The sequence below is a fragment of the Ambystoma mexicanum genome, chromosome 6p, assembly GCF_040938575.1.
Source record: "Ambystoma mexicanum isolate Mex_15411 chromosome 6p, UKY_AmexF1_1, whole genome shotgun sequence".
NCBI classification, from domain to species: domain Eukaryota; kingdom Metazoa; phylum Chordata; class Amphibia; order Caudata; family Ambystomatidae; genus Ambystoma; species Ambystoma mexicanum.
This window is the reverse complement of record NC_090935.1, coordinates 1,514,859,761-1,514,883,741: the sequence shown is the minus strand read 5'-3', so window position 1 is coordinate 1,514,883,741 and position 23,981 is coordinate 1,514,859,761. Positions and strand designations below refer to the sequence as shown.

General features: G+C 47.4%; 1 protein-coding gene and 1 long non-coding RNA gene across 4 annotated transcripts in view; both read left to right on the top strand.

The window, feature by feature from the left end:
- Window positions 1-23,981, top strand: part of LOC138510592 (uncharacterized) — a 357,934-nt gene that overhangs the window by 296,186 nt on the left and 37,767 nt on the right. The gene's annotated exons all lie outside the window — the stretch shown is intronic.
- TMEM271 (transmembrane protein 271) lies at window positions 18,467-21,404 on the top strand. The gene has a single exon (XM_069626360.1). It carries the CDS (start codon window positions 19,443-19,445, stop codon window positions 20,376-20,378), a length of 936 nt encoding a protein of 311 aa, XP_069482461.1. The 5' UTR covers window positions 18,467-19,442; the 3' UTR covers window positions 20,379-21,404.

The window sequence follows — 23,981 nt, the reverse complement described above, 5'->3', positions numbered from 1 at the left end:
TAGCCCAGCAGATGGAAGGAACACCGGAGAACCCTTGAAGTGGTGGTCTTTTTCCAGTTACAAATTGTGTTTAAGAGCTGTTTGATGGCACAATTTTTCATGTTTTAGGTGGTCAATCTAATCTTCTGTATGAAATCCAAGACCCCATGAAGAAACAGTGCTTTGGGGAAGAGTCTTTCTGAATGAAACTTCGTATACGGTCGGGTGTATTTTCTGGACAGGGCATCTGCCCGGAGATCGCTTCATCCAGGAATGAACGTGAGCGTGATAACATAGGGTGACAGAAAATGAGCCCAGTGTGCTTGCCTGCTATTCCAAGTTTGGGCGTACTGTACGTTTTGATGATCCGTTCTCACCTCTACTGGGAACTTAGCTCCTAACAACAAATGTCTCCATTCCCCAAATGCTTCTTTGATCGCTAACAGCTCTTTCTCTAGGACAGAATAGTTCAATTCAGCGGGACCAAAGGTTTCCAACATGTACGCCACTGGGCTTTCTACTCCCAGTTCAGATTCTTTTAAGTGTATGGCTCAGAGGGCATGATGAGAGGCATTCATTTCTATGATGAACGTCTTCTTCTGATCTCGAATTTTCAAAATAGAGGCTGAGGAGAACAGTTGTTTTAGTCGATTAAAGGATTGTTGGGCTTCTGACTTTCATTTGAATGGGACTCCCTTCTATAACAACCGGGGATAGGTGCAACAATGGAAGAGAACAGAGGAATTCATTTACAATAGAATTTTGTGAAGCCGGGAAATCGCTGAATACCTTTCACTGAGGAAGGAGGAGGCCTGTCAAGTACTGCAGCCACTTTAGCAGGATGCATGGAAATGCATTTGGTGGACAACACATAACCCAGATACGTCACTTGGCTTCGGCAGGTGATTTTCTTCGAGATGAGTCAAAACCAACTGTACATGTCGGGTGTTATCTGACAAGTCAGGAGAGAACACCAGGATATTGTCGAGATATCTGATAACAAAATGTAGCAGAACATCTGCAAATATGTGGTCCATGAATCTTTGAAAAATGGCCAGGGCATTGGACAGACCAAAGGACATTACCCTATATTTGTAATGCCCGAAGGACATGTGGAAAGCTGTCTTCCACTTGTCTCCCATTCTAATTCATATCAAAGAATATGCCCCGCCAAAGTCTAGTTTCATGTACACCGTGGCCCCTTTGACTGCCTCCAGGATGTCGGGAATCAGTGGCATGGGGTATCGGTCTGGAATGGTAATCCTGTTTAGCCCGCAGAAGTCGAATCAGGGGCGTAATTCTTCTGTGTTTTTCTTAGGAATGAAAAAGAGCAAAGCTCAGGCAGGAGAGGTGGATTTGGTTATTAATCTATTCTGGAGATTGGTCTGAAGGTATTCCTTGAGAGTCGTCTTTTCTTTTTCTGACAGGATGTACATCCGACCGAATAGAATCAGTTGGTCTGGTTCTAGGTTGATCGTACAGTCATCCCTGCGATGAGGAGGTAGTTCAGAACATTGTGGAACCAAAAATACTTCTTAAAAGTGAGAGAAAGGTTCTGGGATCCTGCTGACATGGCTAAGAATAGTGGTGTTGAAGGTTCGACAAGGGGCTAAGAAGTGTGCAGACCCACCGACCCTTGGGAGAGACAATGTGCAAGGCAGTGTTCCGACCTGAGAAAAAGAGAACCTGCCGTCCAGTTCACAAAGGGATGATGGAGGCGCAGCCAGGGAAATCTTAATATAACGGGGTAATGAGCTGCTTTAAAGATATCAAAGACAATTAATTCCTAATGAGAAGCGATACATATGTACATGGGTATGGCATGTTCTTTGATGGGACCCGAGGTAAGCGGGCTCCTGTCTACGCTCTCAACAGGGATGGTTATCTCTTTGGTTACCCGTAGAATCCCCTTGTTCATTACCCATTGTTGATCGATAAAGTTACCCACAGCACCGCATTCTACTAAAGCGGGCACATTGTGGTATTCTTGGGCTTCTAAGACTATGCTGATTTGCAATGCCACCATAGAAGATCCAGCCATGTTTATCTTATTGATTGTCTGATTACCTCTGGGGGAACCCCTAAAGTCTTCCAGGTTCATGGCTCTCCCTACGATCGGGACTCCGCATTTCCTGACCTCCTAGGAGGAGCAACCGGGCACTCCCTGACTAAGTGTTCCTTTGAGCCGCAGTACATACATAACCCCTGATATTTTCTTTGATTCCGTTCTTCTTAGGAGAGGGGGCCACTAACCAACCCCAACTGCATGGGCTCTTCCGTAGTAACCAATTGGGAAGCGACCGAAGGGGAGTTGGATCGATGTCTGGCTAATCTTCCCCTTCACCTTTCGCTGTTCCTCTCCTGCAACCGGTAATCCAGCTGCATGGTGAGGGTGATCGTTTCTGCCAGGTTTACAGAGCGGGGAACACAAGAAACCTCGTCCTTTAGGTCTTTTGTAAGTCCTCTCTGAAAAAGGGTAATAAGTGCATTGTCAGGCCAGGCTGTGTCCGCTGACATCTGTTTAAATTTAGTCACATGCGTTAGTAAATCCGGTGAGCCCTGCCTGATATCCAGCCATTTTTCTTGTGCTGAGACCGTAATCTCTTGGCGACTAAACATGGCTTTTAGGCGGTTTACAAAAGCGGGATGAGAATCTAATATTGGATTGTTAGTAGTGACCAGAAGGGTGGCCCAGGCCAATACCGCCCCTGTCAGGTGGGAGATCATGTGCCGACTTTGTCTCGGTTGGACACAAAGAAGGCTGCCTTGAAGGCAAATTGAACTGTGCACGCCTCTAGAAATTCTTTGAACTTGTGGGGATTTCCATCGAACTTCCCTCCAGGCAAGCGCTCCGAAGGGAGATCAAAGCCTTGGGGAGAGCAAACAATATGTTGACAGAGGTAGGCATATTCTTGTATTAGCCCCTGAGCCTCCAAAGTCAAGAACTGTACTGCGGCCACGAGTTGCTGCATCTGGTCCATGTCTGCGCCCTCTAACTCGTCAGTCGAGGTGTCATTAACTATCATAGACATATACAAGTATCAGTAATTGGAAAGAATGAGCAAATACCTATTCCAGACACAGCAATGAGGCTAAGAGAAGTCCCCCTGAACAACTCTGTGCCCCTGCCCTTGTTTCAGGAGTAAGGGGAACAGAGTTCCCAGGGAAACCCGCTGGGGAATAAAACCCTGGCGACAGAAGTCTTCCTTCTGGTCTAGATATGGTGTTGATTCTGGACTCTTTCCCTCACTGCCTCACTAGTCCTGTGCTGATTCAGCCTGTCAGAAAAGGAGAAAGAGAAGGTAAGTATAGTGTCTGAACATGTGAAGGATAAATGTGAGGAAGAGATAAGTACTGGCTTAGGGTCTGCAACAGTCTTCTTGTCGACTGCCTGAGGAGGTCTGGATAGGAGGAGTCCCATGCTGTGGAGGATCGGATGTTCATGAGATGCAGAAGGAAAAGAGTCAGGAGAACAGGTGCACTAATCGATAATTACGCACCTGTACTCACGATAATCTGGGTCTGGAAAATGAGTTGGAGCGAGGGAGGAGATAGAAGTCTGGAGTGCACGGATGAAGGATTCTGCTCTATAGGACAGAGGTAAGAAGTTAGTAGGAACCCAGGGATTGAAGTCGGCGGAGTGAAAGTTTGCTATACACACATACCTGTATGGTTGCTGCGTTGGTTGTGACAGATCTGTGTCAGAAAGAGAGACCGGAGGGAAAATGGAGCGTGCAGACCTAGTAATATATGGAAAGGGGTTAGTCAAAGAAATTCTGTAAACAATTTAGTACGAAGGGGAATCGAATATACTCACGAAGCATCAGAGTCTGAAGGAGGAGTAGTGACGCTCAGCTCCATAGAACGCTCATGCAGATATCCCTGTCGAACATTTGCAGTGGGCGGAGACAGGAAGCAATTGGCAGGACCAGGAACAACTGGAACAGTAAACATCCCTTTCGACGCGATCTTGGGTGTAGCGCAGCTAATAAGTTGAATCCTCTTCCATCCCCTCCATAGAAACTAAAGTCGAACCAGAGGTGCGACAGTAGGTCCAATAGCACAGCGTGTAGAGCGCTTGCTTTGACATTCGTGCAGAGCCAGCCGATGCAGGTTCGAATCCCGGCAGGGCCAAACTGAGCCTCTAATCCTTCCAAGGTCGCTAAATAAGCACTGCACACCTTTGGGTAATAATTTGCTGATCGATCCTTGCCTTTCTCTTCTGTCTTGTTTGTACTATTGTGTCTTTGTGAGCCCTGATGCCCATGAGTTTTCAGCGATATATAAATAAATATAACCCCAAAGGCCGAAGTCTGGTGCTTGATTCATTCCTTATTCACCACTAATTCTGTGCGCAGAGCTTTGGTTTCAGCTCATGCTGCCTATATCTCAGCCCTAAGATCTCCCAAGATACTAATGCATCTACCTCTGGGGACACCAAGGCAGCTCTGTAATGCTCACCTGTGATTCCTATGTCTTGCACGGATACCGTGGATATTCCCCACCACTCCCCCACAGATATTTGATGTGCTTCGAAATGGCCTATGCAGTATCTGCGTGAGACTTCCCACCTCTGTGCAGATATTTTCTGCCTGTCCTGTCATAGGGTCCTGGTAATGTGTGTACCACTTGAGGATGGGGCGGGGGGATCCTTGAAGCAGCTTGGAAGAGTGGCTTCAGTGGTTCCAACAACACAGTCCAGCTTGCGTCAGCTTTGGTTGGCAATTGTCTTCTGATGCGGGGTTCTGAGACAGAGACACCGAAATCCAAGGGACCCCCTCAGGATTCCAAATTCTAGAGCAGGTAAGATAGAGCTTGATCTCCTGGGAAGTTGCAAGCTGGATCCAGAAAGCTCTGGGATCGCATGGTTGCAGCAGGTAAGTAGCAGCATGTAAGCAGCAGATATCTTCTGTAATCAGAGGGAGCCCTCACACAACAGGCTCCATTGTGGTGATAGCGCTGAAGACCGAACGTGAGCACGTATGGTACAGCAGGTTGGGGTTAAATAGCGGGACAGGCAAGATGGCTGCCAGGATTCATGCAGGATTTCATGCTTGGATTGTGGAATTATTTGCCAGGATTGGAGGCTTGTTGCCTATGCAGGCCACTGGTGCGGGCAACACGTTCTGGTACTGCTTCTTGGCCTCCAGCTCTTGGCTCCTCCTCTGGCCTCTCACTAACACAGTCAAGGAGGTGACACCATGAGTATGTCTGTGGGACTTCGGAGTTGTTTGTTCGTGCTGATGTGGGTGAAGGCGGGGGACCCGCCTTATGACCCACATTGCCATGACACCTACATTGAATTGAATTGATAATTCGTAATTACGTCATGCTATTTTGGTACTGAAATAGAATAAGCAAATACAACTTTGCACGAGTGTAGGGTGCTAGTTCAGGATTCAGAATTAGTTGCTTCTTCTTGGTTTTGGACTGGAACAATGTGTCTCTACAAGAAACAGAGAAACACTGACAAGTGTCCTGTACTGATGACGTGAAACAGAGGTTTACTTGTAAGAAACATGCTGGCATGGGGGGGCAGGAATTTGGGCCTTCTCAACTGCCACCATCTACCTTAGAGCTAGGACTGGCTCTGGATTTCTCCACGATAGGCATGCCTTTACCAACTAAGAGGGGTTTCCATTCCCTCTGCACAAGGCCAGGTTACTGGCCTTTTCACACAGAGCAAAATCAACAATGTGTGTGTTAATGTCGACCCTAGCAGACTGTGCCCAATTTAATTAAACAATGCTTCTAAATGAAAGGCAAACCATTGTCCATATCAACTGCATATACAAATTAGAAGTTCATGGCATGACACTCCATATGTCTCAACAAGCCACTGCAGTCCTAAATCACCTAGTGAAATGTGCATCCAACACAGCTGGGTTAGAAAAAGTGTTAACGTTATGCCTCAACTGCAGGGTTATTCTAAGATGAAACCTTGATGTAAAACAACGTTTTGCTAAAGGAGCAATGGGATCACTTGTTGGTTTAATCCATATGCAAATAAAAATAATACCCAATTTGTCATAATCAAATTTGACAAACTGGAAGAAACTAAAATCTTTCCTTGCAAAACAGCAGGTTTCCTTCTTTTTAAAGATATATAATATACAAGAACAATTGTATCTGTCTCTTGCATATACTGTAGCAATGCACAAGTCACAAGGTCTAACCCTCAACCATGTACTTGTAGAGATTGGCAACAAAGTATTTAAAGAAAGCATCAGTTATGTAGCACTCTTTCATGTTCGTACACTAACGTGCATATTTGTACTGAATGTTTGTTGGAGCAAAGTAAAAGCAGACATTCCTCGCATTCTTCAATATTCTACATATATGTACACTTCACACTTGGATATGTACCCTGGTCCTGAAAAAGGAAAACCTTCAAAAAAGAGAACTTCCACAAAATGAAATGTCATCAGACCTCCCCACAAAGCCCATGAAACAATCCAAACAATAACAAAGACCTCAAGCCCATCCCCTTCCATATCTCTGGTCCTTTGTAAATTTAAAAATATCACCAGAGTATGCAAATGTAGCAATCAATCTGCCATTTTAATTGTCACTACTTCTGAGCAATATTTACCTGCATGACTCAGAACAGCTATATTTCTCTTGCACAGTAATGCTACAAACAATCCTGACATTATATACACTGTATCAGAGGAAAAGAGGGAAGACAACTTTCCCCTAGTCCTATTATAACAAAACCCACATCAACAATATGACAAACACCCGGTGAAAGAACGGCACCACAAAATCTAGGCCCAATATACTTTGATTTTATTGCTTGCTTTTTGTTTGAAGCACAGACCTAGCTCGAGAGCAGCGTAGTCCTGTAACAGTGCTGCTAAGTGCTCATTTACAATTTGAGGCCCCAGCTCTCTGCTTCTCCACTGAAAGCCTGTACTTATTGACCACCACCATGGAATGACTAATAATATCCACATATTCCCTACAGAGGCACCGGAGGTGTGTGACTATGATTCACATACACAAATGTCCTTTGAAAGTCACATACTGGCTTTCCTGCTTAAACAGACTAACATCTTCACAGCGCCACGCTCACATGAATGTGGCCACTTATATACTACTAGGTGCTACTTTTGATGGACTGCGGGTGCAGCTACAGAACCCTACCACAACTTTCTGGGCTACCTAAAGATCAGGTGTTTTCATATGTAAAACAAGTGTAATGTGTTCTGAAGCATGCAACCCTTCTGTGCACATACATGAAATAAGTAGTACATTGATAGAAAATCATATAACCAGAATTATTTTGGAATTCACATACCAACTGTCATGTGACAGACAGCTTCACTGAACAACACTTGCATGAATGCTCTTAACTAAAACAGAGCATGGATGTTACTCATTAGGGACTAATTAAACAGCAGCAGCATATCATCACAGTTTTCTGAGCCATCTAAGCAAAACAAATGGTGTGCCATGAGAGTACTGTAGTCTGTAGGTGTACACAAACACAAAAATCAGTTTTCGCTCTGGACATCAAAAAATGAAACACCATTTTCTTTTACTAAGGGAATAGTTGCAGCACCTCATCTCAGGCTTCTGAGCCACCTAAACAGCAGGTGTTTTCATTTAATGATGTGTCTGTGTGGCCACCGTAGTCCATAAAAGTCTGCAAACACAAAAGGCAGTCCCTAATTATGTTTGTGTCTCCAGACTTTGAAAAAGAAACACTGGGCCTCATCACAAGTCCGGCAGTAACCGTGCCGGTAAAACTAGCAGGTTGCCGCTGGACTTGTGAATTTTACCGCCACCTAGCTTGCTAGAAACACCGGGGCATTACAGCCCCGGCGGTCCAGGAAGTCAGGCACCGGTAATTGTAAATCCCCATTCCCATTTGAATCCCAATGGGGACTCTGCGGGCGGGTGCTGTTCCGCCCGCTATGTCTGACCTCCTGCGGTGTCGTACTGTGCCGGTCCGGTAACAACGGTGCTGGTAGGCTTATCGGCACCGGTGTTACCAGACCGGTATACTTATAATGAGGCCCACTGTTTTTTGTCCTTTACCACACACATTTCTCCCAATCGTTACCATCTTCACCATCCCAGAGATTGTTTCATATTTAAGGCAACCATTATGTATTATATAGCAAGGCACCAAGCATGTCGTTGTCCGCAAACATCACTGCAAGGTCGCAAACACTGCAAAACATTTTAGTGCCCTTTACAAAATGTTCTGTGCCATCATACCCATCCCTCACCTCTCCATGGATTATTTCATTTGTAACAAGTGTGAGTATGTGTTTATAAAAACGTTTCCTACAGAAGTGTCTGTGGACCACGGGCACAGGTGGCAAATCCAACATTGAGCCCCTTTCAAAATCTTTGATGTTCCTCAGGTAAAATTTGCTAAAGCATAATTTAGGAACCAGACCACGTCTCCTACTCTCCTTGTGCTTGTTTGCAGAAACTCCATCCCGCCATTCGGCTGTAGGTGCACCAGAATTTATTTTCTCCAAAATCTAAATTTTTAAAGGATTGGGACACCACTTTGCCCTACCCTTGTCAAAACTACATCAATCTTTTCAAAATGATTAAGAGTCACAATGTTTTTTTGAAGATTTTGTGCAGATTCGTCAATTGGCGCCATAGTTATAAGCCGTCCAATAGTACTCTTCCTTTGGGAAAGTCAATTTAAGCATATCTACAGGGATAATATACCCATGCATTCCTAATAGTTCTCTTTCCCCTAAGGGTTCTTCGATATTAGTTCCCAACACAACTTTGTTTCTACTTTCCTCAGCCCCTCTCTTTCAGGCTGAGTTCAGTTCTTACTTTGTATATGATCTATGACTCAGTCTCGAGTACTGGGACAAGGCTTCATTTTCATACAATAGTTTCCCTGGGAGAGCTTTGTGATATCCTGCGGGCCTCCAGTTTCTCTCTGGTCCACCAGATACCTTTCTATTGTTGGGGGCCGGTGGTTGTTCTTGGCACTCGCTCGACATGATTCCTTCTCACTCTTGCCTTCTCTTCTTCACTTCCTAGGGTCCGCCTTTGGACTCCTGCTCCGCTCTGGCACAGCGGCTCAGAAGTGACGCACACTTCCAATTCAAGCAGTCTCTGAGTTGTTCCTTGGGCATCCTGGTTTGCTAATTGCTCTCTGAGTCCTGCCAACACTCCTCTTGTGTCTGTGCCTGCTGGCTTTTCAGCATTACGCACTCCCCTTCTCTCGCTCTCCACAAGTCGCAGGCTCCGCGACGTACCCGGCTCTGCCTCTTATCAGCGTAATGATGTCAGGGGGCTTCCACTGTGCATCAGGTTCTCCTCCTCGGTGCAGTTACATATTCATCTTGTATTATAGTGATATCTTCCTTTTCTTGTGCACTTGACTTTATTCTTCCATTCCCTTCAGCCAAAGATAACAATGTCCTATTCTCAGCTGTCCAAATAGTCCCATATAGTCAATTGTATTCGTTTGTCTAGGGAGTTCTTCACAGGAACGGGAATCTTTGTCCCCAAAGGGGGAGTCTCCCCTAGTGAGGTCCCACTCCCCTTGAACCATAGGGAGGGTCTTGCGGAGCGGGCTCACCTCCCTAGCCTCACAGGGGAGGCTCTGCCTTGGGGAAAAGGGCGAATGCCTGCTATTCGTCATATAATGTTGTAGTAGAAAAGCTTTATTTTGGCACATTACCATAATAACAGACATAATAAAATAACATTCATAAAGGGCGCTTTGAAAAAATATGTACAAAGCAATACATCACATTAAAACATCTAATAACTTTTTCCAGTAAAATTCAATACTCAAGAGACTTTCAATTCAGTTTTTCTCCTTCTCCAAGCCCTAACTAAATAGCTGGATACAGCAACCACCACACCAGGAAGGGTGGAACATCTATATAAACTCTCAGCACTGTTCAGTGTATGTACTCTGTAATTGTTAAGACAAGATCTCAGAATCCCTGAGGGAATTCTAGAGTACCCTGGGCAGATAAAAAGTGTTGGAGAGTTTCAGCGACAACCTTGAAGATAGGGCAGCAGACATTATTAGTACAGTACCATACGTTTGTGAGGTGCGCTAGGGGGCCAATTTTAATTCACATTTTCATATAAAGAGAGCGTGCATATGGAGATTGAATATTCATCAAGTAGCTCTCACAATCCCATGTAGTTTTGTTCACCGATAAATCCTTCCAGCTGACAAACTAAGGGAAAACAGTGGCCTCCTTCCAGTGCACCCATTCTCTGAAGGCCTCCTTAATGAATCTACTGCTATTCCCATGAATACTCTCGGGATCATACCAAAGTTGCCCCAGGTTCAAATGAAGTGTGGATCTGATATGGATTAGCCATGGTAGGGTACTGGAATCTTTGCGGCTCTTCAGATCCCCAAGGGATTCATGATAATTACCCACCTCTCGGTGGTACGAGAGCCTAGCCCAATATAACAGGGGTTTGAGGGTGATTAGTTTGTTGATACTAGTGATTCCTAATTCAAGAAGCAAAAGTAGATTGGAAGGGCTCTTGGATAACATAAGTAGTTTCTTAAGAAAAAGATTTTCTGTTGTTGCTATATAAGAGTGTCTGCCATGGCCCCATAGTCCTGCACCATAAGCAGCTGCTCCAACACCCTGGGATCTATAGATTTCCAGGGCAGCACCAAATACATTACTACCAAACTTCAGAAAGAAGTTAAAGATTGCTCAGCTGGATGACTGTGTTAGTATATTTCTTAATGTTCTTTCTGCAGCGCATACATTTCATTTTGCTGGTGTTCACCTTTAGGCCCTTCTCATCACAGAACATGACAAGCTGTCCTGATAGTTTTGTTAAACCACTAGTGGTTCGGGAGACTAGAACAGCGTCACCGACATACATTAAGATGTGAATCAGTGAAGTCTAATGCTAGATAACTGACATTACCCTTGAACTAAAAGGAGAAGAGGGTGGGGGCCAACACAACCCTGTAGCACCACCTTCTCTACTGGGAACTGCCTAGTGTATTTTGCACTGTTCCTCCATCTAACCGTAGCAATGTTGCCAGTCTACAGCAACGGCAAAGGACTGAGCAAGGAGCTGGGAATATTCATATTTTTGTGATTTCCATAGCTCAGAACAGTGATGCTGTCAAATGCTGTCTTGAGGTCTATGAAAATTAAATATAACAAACCAGAGCCCAGAACAACCTATTTCTCTATCAGGATACTCAGTCTGAAAGCCTGTCTTGTGGTGCCAACTCCTCTCCTAAATCATGCTTGAAGATTACTAATGCAGTTGGTGTCTTCTGCCCATTGCCCTAATATATTGAGGACTAAGTTGCCGAATATCTTCCCTGAGAGGTCGAGCATGGAGATAGGGCAGTACTTTACTGCAGTACTAGACAGACGGCTACGATCGAGCAGTCTGGCTGATTTGAGTGCTAGCTGTAGATGGTACTCTTTGCTTCTATATTCTGCATCAAATCAACCAGGGTTCTTATTACAGGCATTCTCATCATTTGAGGGGCCTTGGGCTAATACTATCTCCAAACAGGGCAACATGTCAGGAATGATTCCTGGCATGGTAACCTCAGATCCAATGTGTCCCATTTCAACATTTTTCTGTTGTTGGAACAACAAAGGACAGAGTTATCCAGTGGGAATGCTGTTCTGCTCGTTGACATAGGCATATTAAGGACATTTGCAATCAGGAAGTGATCACTTTTTGTTCTGGGCAGAACTTAAATTCCTGAGTGATTTTTCAATGCATAATGTCTGAAAGAATATGGTCAATATAACTCTTGGAGTTTCCCTCATAGTAAGGGGCTACCAGGGGCATGTCACCCATCACATGCCCGTTACATGTCCCCATGCCCATTCGAAATAGGGTTTGTGCTGTTTTGTAAATCTTTACAAGTGCAAGCAGGGAATGCAAAAGTACCTAATTACTATTGTTGGTCTCGAGAATCAATGGGGGCAAACCCTCTTTTTTGTGAGGGGGCCAGAGTCTAGAGGGTTAGACAGACATAGCAAAGGGAGGGTTAGAGTCAAAGGCTACCCTAGTCATGGGCGTTATGGGGAGGTCACTCAACTGTTGGCCGTGGAGCTAGATATTAGCTGGCTCAGAGCAATGGTAAAAGATCACCAAACGTTAAAAGAAGTCTGATTCAATTTATCAACAGAAATAGGCTTTTAATTCAACATAACATAAAAGACATAAATTCATAAATAGGCAAGTGCCTTTAGGTAGCACGTTTTGTATGCATATGGGAATACATTGTGGTATGCATAAGAGTGGGTTAGTAGCATAAGGGACAATTATTTCTTGTATTGCTGGACATCAATCATGTAGCAATACGCTAACATTGTCGACACATTGGTTGCTGGTGTTTCTAGTTCGATGCTTGATAGGAAGGAGCAGCGGCTGTTAAGATGGAGCAGTGCTGCTGTTGGGCACCGAACTGTCTTCAGGACATAGATTTATGGTCAAGACGCTGTTGCAGAGGAAGTATGTGTGCCTAAGGGTAAAAAGCTGGAATTAAAAGACTTGGTGACCTAAAAAGTACCAGCGAATTGAGAAATGTAAAAAGAAGTGTAAAAAGAAGGAAGGTGACCTATCAGGGTTATTTAGTAAACGCCATGGCAAAGAACTTAGTAAAGGACCAGCTGCTGGTAAGTTAGTGTGGCTGGAAGGCGGTCTGCAACGTCAGACAGACAAATCTAAAAGAAAATGTCCATTGGGTACTATTAGGTGTGTGACATTTCTGCTAGATATGGTAATTGTGCCTAGTTTTTTCGACTGGTGCACTTAGAGTCCTAGGTGGTGGTGGATGAGTGACCGTTATCGGCAACAAATGCTCACACGACTAGGTTATTCTTGTAATTGAAACAGCTGAGGAGGAAACGAAAACCCAGAAAGAAGAACTCCGAATTCTTGAAGACCAAATCAAAAAAGATTCAGTGATACTGGAAATAAAGACCCACCTGAATAAAATTGAAGAAGAAATAAAGAAATTTCAAAGGTTCACAATTGATTAAAAAAAACGGTAGAAACTACAAAACGATATTAAGAACTACAAGGAAGAAAAAACATACCCCTAGCTTGTTCCTGGTTTCTACAACCAGTTGAATTTCAACGCATCCACCAACAGACAAAATCCACGAAGACAACAGAGGAAGAAATTTGTTACATTTTCAAACAGCTCTAACAGCAGCTACTCGGATTCAACAACTAGTGTACAACCCAACCCACCACAAGCCCCAAACCAATAACAATTTTTTCAAGGGCGAGGACAACGCGGTCGACCACGATACCAAAGCCAACACCCAATGCGCACACAATAATGGGTCCCACGAGCGCAACAGGCATGGTGATCCCCATTTTCAACTTAAGCAACCATGTTTTGTCCTCTGATGAAGCGAGTGTTCTAAGCAAAGGACTCAGCTTCATCCCAAGTACACACGCTGACTGATTTAATACAGAAGTTGAACTACGAAAATGTTTCCGTACCATCCGACTACGTTATTTCTTCAGAGACACAGAGGCAGCCCGGAAAAGGAACCACCTAAATCAACCGGCTTAAAAACTCCATCCACCTTCACACCCCTATCATCTATGGTGTGCCCAGAAATGTTGTCTTTTGAAAACCGCATTCTTCTGCAAATGCGCAACATGTTCGACGACAAGAAAAAACATTTGAACAACAACTTATCCGAGTCTCAAAGGATTGCACTCAAATCACTAGAAGGTGACCATGAGTTCTTAATTAAACCAGCAGACAAAGGCGGGCGGGATCGTCCTTTGGAGCAATGATCTATATGACAAAGAAGTTACCAGACAACTATCAAATACAAAATTCTACAGACAGATAACCACCAATCCAACATCCAGAATACTTTCAGAAATTGAAAGTCATATGTGCCACGCATGCAAAGAATGCTGGATAGACGAAGACGAAAAGGCATTTCTAGTCAACCATCATCCGATTATCCCAGCATTCTACCTACTTCCAAAAATTCACAAAAACATTGAAAATCTGCCCGGCAGACCAATTGTGACCGGTATTGGATCTGTTCTAGAACGACTGTGAATTTATATCGATCATTTTCTCCCGCCATTTATCTGCCAGATGCCCTCCTTCATACAGCACACCACGGCCATGATTAAAAAATTAAGTACCATGTGAATCAAAAAAACACCATCAACCAATGTGTCGACAATGTTGGCGTATTGCTACATGATTGATGTCCAGCAATACAAGAAATAATTGTCACTTATGCTACTAACCCACTCTTATGCATACCACAATGTACTTCCATATTCGTACGAAACGTGCTACCTAAAGGCACTTGCCTATTTATGAATGTATGTCTTTCATGTTATTTTGAATTAAAAACCTATTTCTGTTGATAAATTGAATCAGACTTCTTTTAACGTTTGGTGATCTTTTACCATTGCTCTGAGACAGCTAATATCTAGCTCCACGGCCAACAGTTGCGTGACCTCCCCATAACGCCCATGACTAGGGTAGATTTTGACTCTAACCCTCCCTTTGCTACCTATTACATACATTCAATTAACATCTATTTTAAAATGACATACAGTATACACAGCGTTCACTTCTAATCAATTCAATTGCAGTTGAACTGCCAGGAAGTGACCTTTCAACCCCTTCTTAAGGTTCAGTACCTGTAAACCCAAAGATCTCTTAATTAATATCCCCACACCACCCTTTCTTTCCAGACTTGATGACCAAACAACTATACCAATCCCATTGCCCCTGAGGTTGTATTCCTCGTTCTGCTTGAATCTGGTTTCCTGAACAAATAGTATGTCAGCTGTTGACTGTCAAAACTCCCTCCCCAACAATGACCTTTTTGGGGGGAATTCAGGCCCTTAACATTCAGGAATCCAATTCTTATCAAAGGTTCCCCACTCATAAACAACTCGCCTGGTCTCCTTCTAGTTTCCAGCTAATTTAATTTAAGGTTTTACAAAGATTCCACTACACCCCAGCTAGACTGCACCTTATGTCCCGGGACCACTCCTCCCTTTGCCCCAGATGCTACTCAGGTGATGCAGGCTACTTTCACATGGTTTGGACCTGCCTGAAAATTGCGGAATACTGGGCCAGCATTTGCGATGCTATATCTGAAAAGGCTGAACTGCTTGTTTCATGAGCCTTTACCACGGCAGGGCACCCTCTGTAAACGTGCTGGTCTTTGTGGTGCACTGTATATTGCTGGTAAGGCTTAGAGCCTCTCGCCCTACTGTGGAGCAGTGGCTCCGGGATGTTACATGGGCCTCGGATCTGGAAGAGCTGGCCTGCTGCAGGACTGTAGACATTTGGCCCCCCTTTCAAGCGCATTTCCCATCACTGACTGAGGATGAACTTGGTGACATAAATCCCCTGACCCTCCCTGAATCTGGTGAAATTGTCCACAATTCAGTTAGCCCTCATATTGTGGGCCAGTACGTCTCTCTGAGATGAAATCTGGTACTGTATGGTAATATGTCAATTTCTCTGTTGATGATGCCTTGTTTTGTACTGTTGACTTGAGCACCCTTGCGGCTATGTCAAGCACCCAATAAATAACGTTTTTTTTTATAAATGTAAAGGCCAGAATGATTACTGCCACTTCCTATTTGTCAGCAATTTGGGGATATGCGAATAGTAATGTGTTGCAACTGGAAGAAAATATTCTTCTTCATCAGCAACTGGTAGCCCTGAAGTATGTTTCAACCTACAATATCCATCTGGAACTCGGGGCTATGTTTATTTCAGATCAGCTGGCGATGAAACCAGTGAGGTTCTGAGTGTACCTCTGGCATAATCATTTTCCTTGCCAACCTGTGCAAGGGCGCAGCACCTCCTGTGTCTCTGAATAAGACGGTGAATAGAGGGGATAAGTTCCCAGTGGAACTATATGAAGGATAATTTACAACTCCTGCATTTGGAAATGCGGAGCCAAAACTACAAAGGCAGTAATTGGAGCCGCTCTACTACAGATGCTTAGTTAAGCAAGGGGGTTACTATTAGTACCCAGTGGGGGCGTGGCTTTGACCTCCCAGCCAATGAGGAGGGTCAGAACTAGGGCATTAGCACACGGTAAAGTCCCCGCTCCAAGCCTTCTGCGATCTGGAGGCTGCCATTTCCCCCTGTGGATACCAGGTAAGTGAGCGCTCCCCTGCATCCCCTTACCCCTACCTCACTCCTCTTTTTCCACATCTCGTCTCTCCCCAACCCTCACCCCACTTACCTGGCGCCACTTGATCCCTTGCTGGCGCCGGGTACACTACTATTCCCGGCAGGTCACTGACCCGAGAATGGCCGCCTGAGAAAGGGAGAAGGGACGTGTAGTTCCCTTCTCCCCGATCCATGGCAGCCATTTTTTTAAAGTTGAGAAATGGCGAACACATTGTTTCCCAACTTATAAAAAAAACACTATTAGTACACTGGTACAACGTTTTGGGGTACGACTAACAATGTTACCCTTGCAGGGGGGCTTTACCGTGGCAGCTAATGCCCCACGCTATTGTCAATGCCATTGCTTCGCTCAGACTTTGAACTGGCCGGGGCATTACCTGTCCGGGTAATGCCCAACCCCGCCCCCCTGCTCGGGTAGTAGTGCTTACTTCCTTTGGAATTCGCTTCGCCCTATCTATTCTGGATCAGCAACTTCGGGCATAAATGCTTGCTGGGGATCCGGTTCGCAGCCCTGCCACTATGGGAATGGCTAGCTGAGGGGTGCGCGTGTTGCTTCATCAAAGCTTGCCTTCTTGCCCATTATTAGCTATAACCTGGCGATCCGGGCAATGCCGCCCCTACTTGAGGGAAGAGGAATCAGGTAGTGCCGCCAAGCTCTTTACTAGCGTTCACTACTGGTAGCTGCTGCATTAAGCTTTGCCGGTGCAAACATTTTAGCCGAAGCCCTCTTTGCTAGAGCGAAGCCGCTGCAATATGGTTAAATCTTCTGGCACTGACCCGGCACCATGGCAATAGTGCACTTGTGATTTTTGGGAAGGAATGCTTTTTTAAAAATATTTTAATGCCACTCAGTTTTCCTACTGATTAATAACAGTAACGTTGTATCGATGGGCACACGTGTCATCTTCGTGTGCTGCTGTTATGGAACGGCATACTGCGGGGTGGAGTTATTTGATTAGATTGAAAGCATGCAGGTGAGGCTCAGGGCATAAATGCCTTCCAAAAAGTGAGTCGCAGGGGCTTGTGGCTAAGCGGCTGTGGTTTTCGTTCACCCGCGTGTGTGGCCCTGTGTTAGAAGACATCTCTTTGGAAGGCGCGCACGGCGCGTTGAACGGTGCGGAATTTCAGCACCACGGACAGCGGTGCACGGGCCGGGGACGTCAGCACCACGGACAGCGGTGCACAGGCCGGGGATGTGGTGCCCGCGAATTGCTTCTGACGCTGTAGGAGGAGCCGCAGCCTCCCCAGTCTACAATGTTGATCCAGTAACTTCCAACGACCTCCGATCAGCCTCACACTACTTCGTTACGTATGTAAGAGGAACTGCGAAACACTGCCCTTGTGGATAACATGACTTGTGGGATATATAGAAAGGCATCCATGGGTTTGGGGGATAGCTCGGTCTTACTGCAGCAATCCTTGATACTACTCGTCGTGTTACACTGTAGCACGCATCCCGCCTTTTTTCACGTTTCTTGGTTATATTAGGCCCAAATTGATAACATGATAGCAATGTGATTTGTGCTTTCCGGTCACGTGCCTTCAGTTCGAATGCCCCCCACGATCACTGACACCAGTAATCTCTTGGTGAGCCGGCATACTCATTGGTCTGAGCCTCGGGTGTGAGTTTACAAGGAGAAGCAAATACCCGACAAAGAACTCAATTCCCAATAGCACCCGTGACCACAGAATCGTAAACCTCTCTATCTAAAACGTCTCAAGAGTTCGAATGGTTGAAAACGAGCACGCACCAAAAGGTGTTGTCTGAAAAAGGACGAAACACAGTTAAATGCAGCTTTGTGCTTTGACGGCCATACGTTTTAGCTTGCTAGTTGAGTGCCTGCACTTATCGGTAACTGGTCCTGACAAACATGCCTTCTCAGTCTTGGGGCCTGGCATTGCAACCTTCGGGAATAGCCTGGCTCTGCTGCACGGCCACTCCATGCACTGGCAATAATGGCCCACCGAGTGAAGGGTTGCATTGGGAGGTGTGTTCTTCTGCTGATACCACGCGGTGTGGCTCACGGAAATAAGAGCGCCTGCGGTAGTTTGGCCGAGCCTGGGTCGCCGACACTGGCACCTGAATCGCACAGACCGGACTCCGCTGGCTAGATTCTCCATGTGGACATTGTCGACGACTCGTATTTATTGACGGATGCGCATTACACAATGGGGGATCTTTGTAAAGAAAACTGGTTCGCGGTTTGGGGTGTTGTGACTCATGCCGTTGCGTAAGAGCTCCGGCGGCCAGAAGGAATGGGGTCAGTGTGGATCGGCTGTACGTGCGCTTGCGTGTCCTTGCTGTTCCCCGCGTGTGGCCGCTAGAGCACGGCCCTGTCGCAGGCCGTAACAGCTTTCTTCCAGCACATGTTGTGTGCTGAGCGTGGGCACGATTTCAAGTGATGTCATTATCAACCATTTGCAAATGACACTCGTGTCACCCCCTCTGGAAGATGACAGCCTACCTAAGCAGTCCTTGCTAGTATCTCGCAGCTGGCTGGGGGACGCAGGTGACGGGAGGAGTCAGACATCGCGGCCCAGATGTGTCGTCTCGACCTGCAGTGGTTGTGCGCAGAGCCCCACGTGCCGGCCGTGCATTGTGTTGCAGGGGGTACGAACTCTTTACTATGGATGCCTGTTGGGGGAGCAGGCGAGGGACACGGTTTCTGGCACTGTTTACCTCCCACTCGACGCGGATCGGGGCCAATTCTAGGTCCTTGGCAGTGCCTCGCGTAGGCAGTGGGCCCACTCTGGAGAGTGGGAGTCAGTTCTGACGGGAGGGGTCTTCTTCCAGGAAAGAGGCTCGCTCTAAGGAAGGGCAGCCCCGGACCTCCCGGTGAGGAGGGATTTCTGTGCAGCTCTCCTCGCCACGTTACTTCGTCCTCGGACTCAGCACAAATTCTTCGTTTTTTTTTTGCCTTTCATCCATTATTAATTCGCTTCTTAAAAGCACCAAAGCAGGAAGAGTCGGGGAGAGAGGGGGAGCAATAAAAGCGGAGGGCGGGCGGGAGGCAGAGCCACACGGCGGCTGCAGCAGGAGGCGGCGTGCGCTGCTGGAGCGGCGGAGCGGATGCTGCGGGCAGCGCGGGCTGTGCGCGCCGGGAAGCAGGCTGGGCTGCCGCGGAGCAGCGAGCGGAGCAGCAGCGGCAGCACTGGGGAGTCGGCGGCCCCCGCCTGAAGCATCATGTGGCCGCGGCCCGCCGCCCCCTCCCTGCCGGGCCGGGCTGCTGCGGAGGAGGACACGGGAGGATGAGGAAGGGGGCGAGCGGGCGAGCGCACGGGCGGAGGGCGGCGGAGGATGAAGTGCAGCTCCCGGGGAGCCTGCGCCGCGCTCTCCAGCTGCCTGCTGCTCGCCTGCGCGCTGAGCGCGGCCGCCGTGGGCCTCAAGTGCTTCTCTCTGGGCTCCGAGCTGCGCGGGGAGCCCTTCCGCCTGGGCGCCGCCGCCGGAGCCTTCTACTCTGGACTGCTTCTACTTGCCGGGCTCGCGTTGCTCGGCTCCGCGCTGCTCTGCTGCCGGGAGCAGCCGCCGGGGCGGGGGTCGGGGCGCCCGCCCGAGGAGCCCGGAGAGGACGACGGCAAGCCCGAGGGCGGCAGCCAGAACTTCCTGCTACTGGGGGTGCTGGTCTTCATGCTCGGCGTGCTGAGCGCCTTTGCCGGCGCGGTCATCGACGGGGACACGGTGTCCCTGGTGGAGAGAAAGTACTCCCACCACTGTGTGCAGCGAGCAGCAGGGACCCGGGTGCCCGAGGGCGGCATCGGGGGCGCCCAGTGCCAGAAACTCAAGGACTACCAGCGAGGCCTGGTCATCTCCACCATCTTTAACTCGCTGGAGTGCCTGCTGGGGCTGCTCAACCTGCTGCTGGTCAAGAACTACAAGGCAGCCCAGCAGCGGCGGCGGGACCGCAGGGCCCGGCGGCGGGGGCGCCACAGCCGCGGATCTCTTTTCTCTGTGGAGGAGGACGAGGAGGACTACCGCCCTCCCCGCGCCGGCCCGGATCCGCGTCCCTTCCAGTCCGTTTCCTACATCAACGTGGGGGTCTTCCACGTGTGTGACGAGGCCGGAGTGGAGGTGCACTGCGGCGGACACCCGTCCGTGGAGCTGCCCGGCTACTCGCCCATGGACCCCGAGCTGAACCCTTCCTACCCCTACTGCTACCCGCTTCCCCACGAGATGCCCCCGCCTTACGACGAGATCTACCCGCGAGGCTTGCGGCGCGTGGGCAGCGACGAATAAGAGGAGAGCCAGCCTCCGGGCACTGACAACCACTGCCACCCAGGGGCCTCCGCCGTGCGGCTCTTTCTGTGGCTAAAAAAGGACGACGGGCGGCTGCTCCGTGGAGGAACACTTGGGCAAGACTGCGATTGGCATCGGGTGCCCAGGATGCCGGTGTGTGGCCTACTCCGTTCCCAGGCGCGCGGCAGCGAGGTGGTCGCCCCCCTCCCCCCTTTCCATCTTACATACCACCTGTAGCTGCAGTACGAGTAGAACGCCAGGGAGCGCGTCCGGCCACGGACAAGGCAGGGCTCGGAAACCTCCCAGTTTCATTTTGCTTGGCCCCAACCCCTTTGAGGAAGCTGGCACTACACCGTGCGCCTGTTCAGTGCGTGATATTATCTCATTTTCATTTGTGGATGGAGAGTCGCCCCCAGAGCGCTCGTTTGTGTAGCTTCTGCCCTGCCTTTCACTCTCCTTTGATTCCAGGTGCTTCTTAATTCTGGGTAATGCGCCTTTCTTGCTGCGAACACACCACCGAAGCTACTCACGTCATTGTGTTGCTTTCACCCCCCCCCCCCCCTACATGCTCCCGACACACATGCGGCCCATGAGCTCAATTGGCTTCGAGGCGTCAGAAAGCGAGATAGCGATGGCAGCAACGCGAGCAGGAAATGGCGCTGCCTGTGCTGGCCACCCCGAGGGTTGGGGCTCGCTCCGCTCAGTTCATTACTGGTCCCCAGAAATGCACCCTGACGGAAAAGCAGCTGTTTCATGGGGTGGGTGAATACCTTGTCTTGAAGAATGACTCGTGCCTGCTTCAGAATGCCCCTATGTCGTACCTACTTCGGAATACCCCGATACTATCGATCTCTGGTCCTTTTCCACGTGCAACAATTTATCAGCCAAGGACAGCTCTTTTTTAATCAAAAGAATGCCATATAATTGTACTGCCGGGTACTGGGATTATGTATGAAACATGCCACCACACATACATATCACCCTGCGAATGATCCTAATAAATCGCATATTCTTTTTGCAACACGACACTTGTTCTTGTCACCAGGCTGATTTGCATTGCGTGCCCTGCGTGCTCCTGTCCTTTCTGACGTCATGTCTGGTCCACATGGCGCTTGCTGTGGGTGTGCTTTTCAGTGTTCCCCATGGGTATATAATCACTGCATTTTATGAGGTTTGTTGTATTGACGTGAAGATGCGTTTTGGGAAAGTGCTTTGTTTGTGCACTGTTTCATATACTTGTGAAAGAGGATGACTTGGCACAGTTCCCTGATGACACCGTTGTTGTCATATAGCTGGCATCCACATGCTGATCAATCGCCCGACAACCAACTGCAGCATGGAGCGCCCTGCTTCGGCCTCATCATGTCTATTTCTACTTCATTAGCGCCACTTTCAGTTACACAAATCGAATGTAATTGCCTGATTATGTAGAGCAGGGCGTGGGCGGCGCACAAGACGCCCACTCATCTCTGAGCAGGGCTCTCGAGGCGGTGGAGGGGCCCCACGGTTCCCAGTGTCGCTGACCTCAGATGAGTGGGGGCGGCGACCTTACACGCAGGGTTCTCCCCCTCTTGCGCAAAGCAGCCTCCCACGTTAATCAAAAACGGAAGCGCATCATATATATATATATATATATATATATATATATATATATATATATATATATATATATACACACACACACACACGGAATCTTAATCTCCTCCACCATTTATCAACTACTGGGTATGCAAAGGGCCAATAGGGTATTGCCATTATAAAACGCTTCTAGGAATTAGGCCCTTCAAACCTCTATCTTTGGTAGGCCTGCAAGAAACCCCCAACAAGCATAGGAAATTGTTCCCCTGTAAATATCAAGCGGTGAGGGGTAGTTAACCCCAGGCTCAAACTGGCCCATAACAAAAGCGCAAAATGCTAGCCTGAGCACGTTTTTTTGGTCAAAGTGGGCCACTTTTATGGCCAGTGTGGGCCAGTTTGATGAGTTACTTCACCATGCAGCTAGTAGTTTTGACCAGTGTTGCTGAATACATATTCTTTAAAATGAACAATGTTCATCACATTTTATCAAAAAAACTCCCCCTTGGGTAATACTCAGTGTCACAAAAGGAACAAATTGCCGTTTGCAAATGTGGGGTACTTATTCATTGGTGCCCGAGACAGTTTTATGCCCCAGCCCGACCCTAGTTATCCCTTTAGGAGCAAATCCCAAATATGCACGACAAGGTCATGCTTCATGAGAAATATTTGCACAGTTTGCATACCAAATGCATATGCAGTATACCAAATGTATTTATCACATTAAGCACATGCATGAAGCCATACAAAACAATGATAAAGCTACAGTGAGAACATAAGTGCAAAGTGCATCAGTCAAATTGTACATTCATCAGTGGATTCTGTCAAACCTCGGTCCTCAGTTCCCAGGTTGTTGAGTAGTCTAAAAAAAGGAGGTCCTTGTAAATCAGGTGAGCGTGAACATGTGTGGCAGAATGATCCCCTTTTCCTCTCTTGGGGGAACTTGGATATATAAGTCACGAGTAGCAGCTCTGGCCAATGGGCCGGCTCTTGCTGGCTAGGAGATCTGGCCTCAGATGTCTGGCCGGATCTCGGGACCCGGCTTGCCTCAGCCCCGGCTTGGCCTGGCGGATCGGTGATCAAATCTGCTCTGTGCGAGCTCACGCAGCACAGAATACATTACAAAGCCCCCAGCTTCACCAGGGAACATACACAAAGCTGGTGGCTCAGTGAAATATGCCAGAAAGGATTCTGGTATTTGTAGTCTCTCAGTCAAGATAGTGGGAATGTCACAATTGTACACGTTTTGCCTACCATATTTCTCCTTATGTTTATAAAAGATGGCTTGAAAAGTACAGAAACAATGGTAAGGTACGCATACAAATATATAAATCCTTACATCGATGTGTGTGCATACCGTACTATGGTTTGTGTACTTTTCAGGCCATCTTTTATAAAGCAAAGCATTGTTGAAAGTTGAAATCCAAACGGGGGAGGGGAGATGAGAGGGCAAGTGAGCTGTGAGTACGTGGGCAGGATATCATGTGGCAAGAGCGCTTACAATCCTGGAGAATGGAGAAGTTATTTTACCTGATTATGGCCCTGTACTGCTTTTCGGGGTACAAGGGAAGGATACATGTGGGTGGGCAGTGTGCTTTTTTCTGAGGGCAGACACAGCATCCCTTGGGTGTTTTTCAGACTGGCAAACTTGCTCAAGTGTTTGGCTACTAGGATTTCCCCCAGGTTGCACTTTCCCAGTGTTGACGATTGCATAAAATCCCACACAAAATTGTCATCAAAGCACGTCTCATATTTGGATATTTTTTGTCTCCAGGGAATATTGCACTATTGATTGCTGGGTTTAAAAGGTGAGCACCTTTTATATTTTGCCAGCGTAGTTACTGGAAAAAAGCAGCATAAAAAAAGAAACTGCACCATTTAAAAACTATAATTTTGAGCATTTCCTTTGAGGAGTTCACCTGCCACTGTACTGCGACGCATCGGGACCCTGCCCCTTCCTCCAAACTCCGCCCCCACCCCGGTTCATGTGGGATCGATCCCCCTTTCCATTTCCACCACTAATAATTA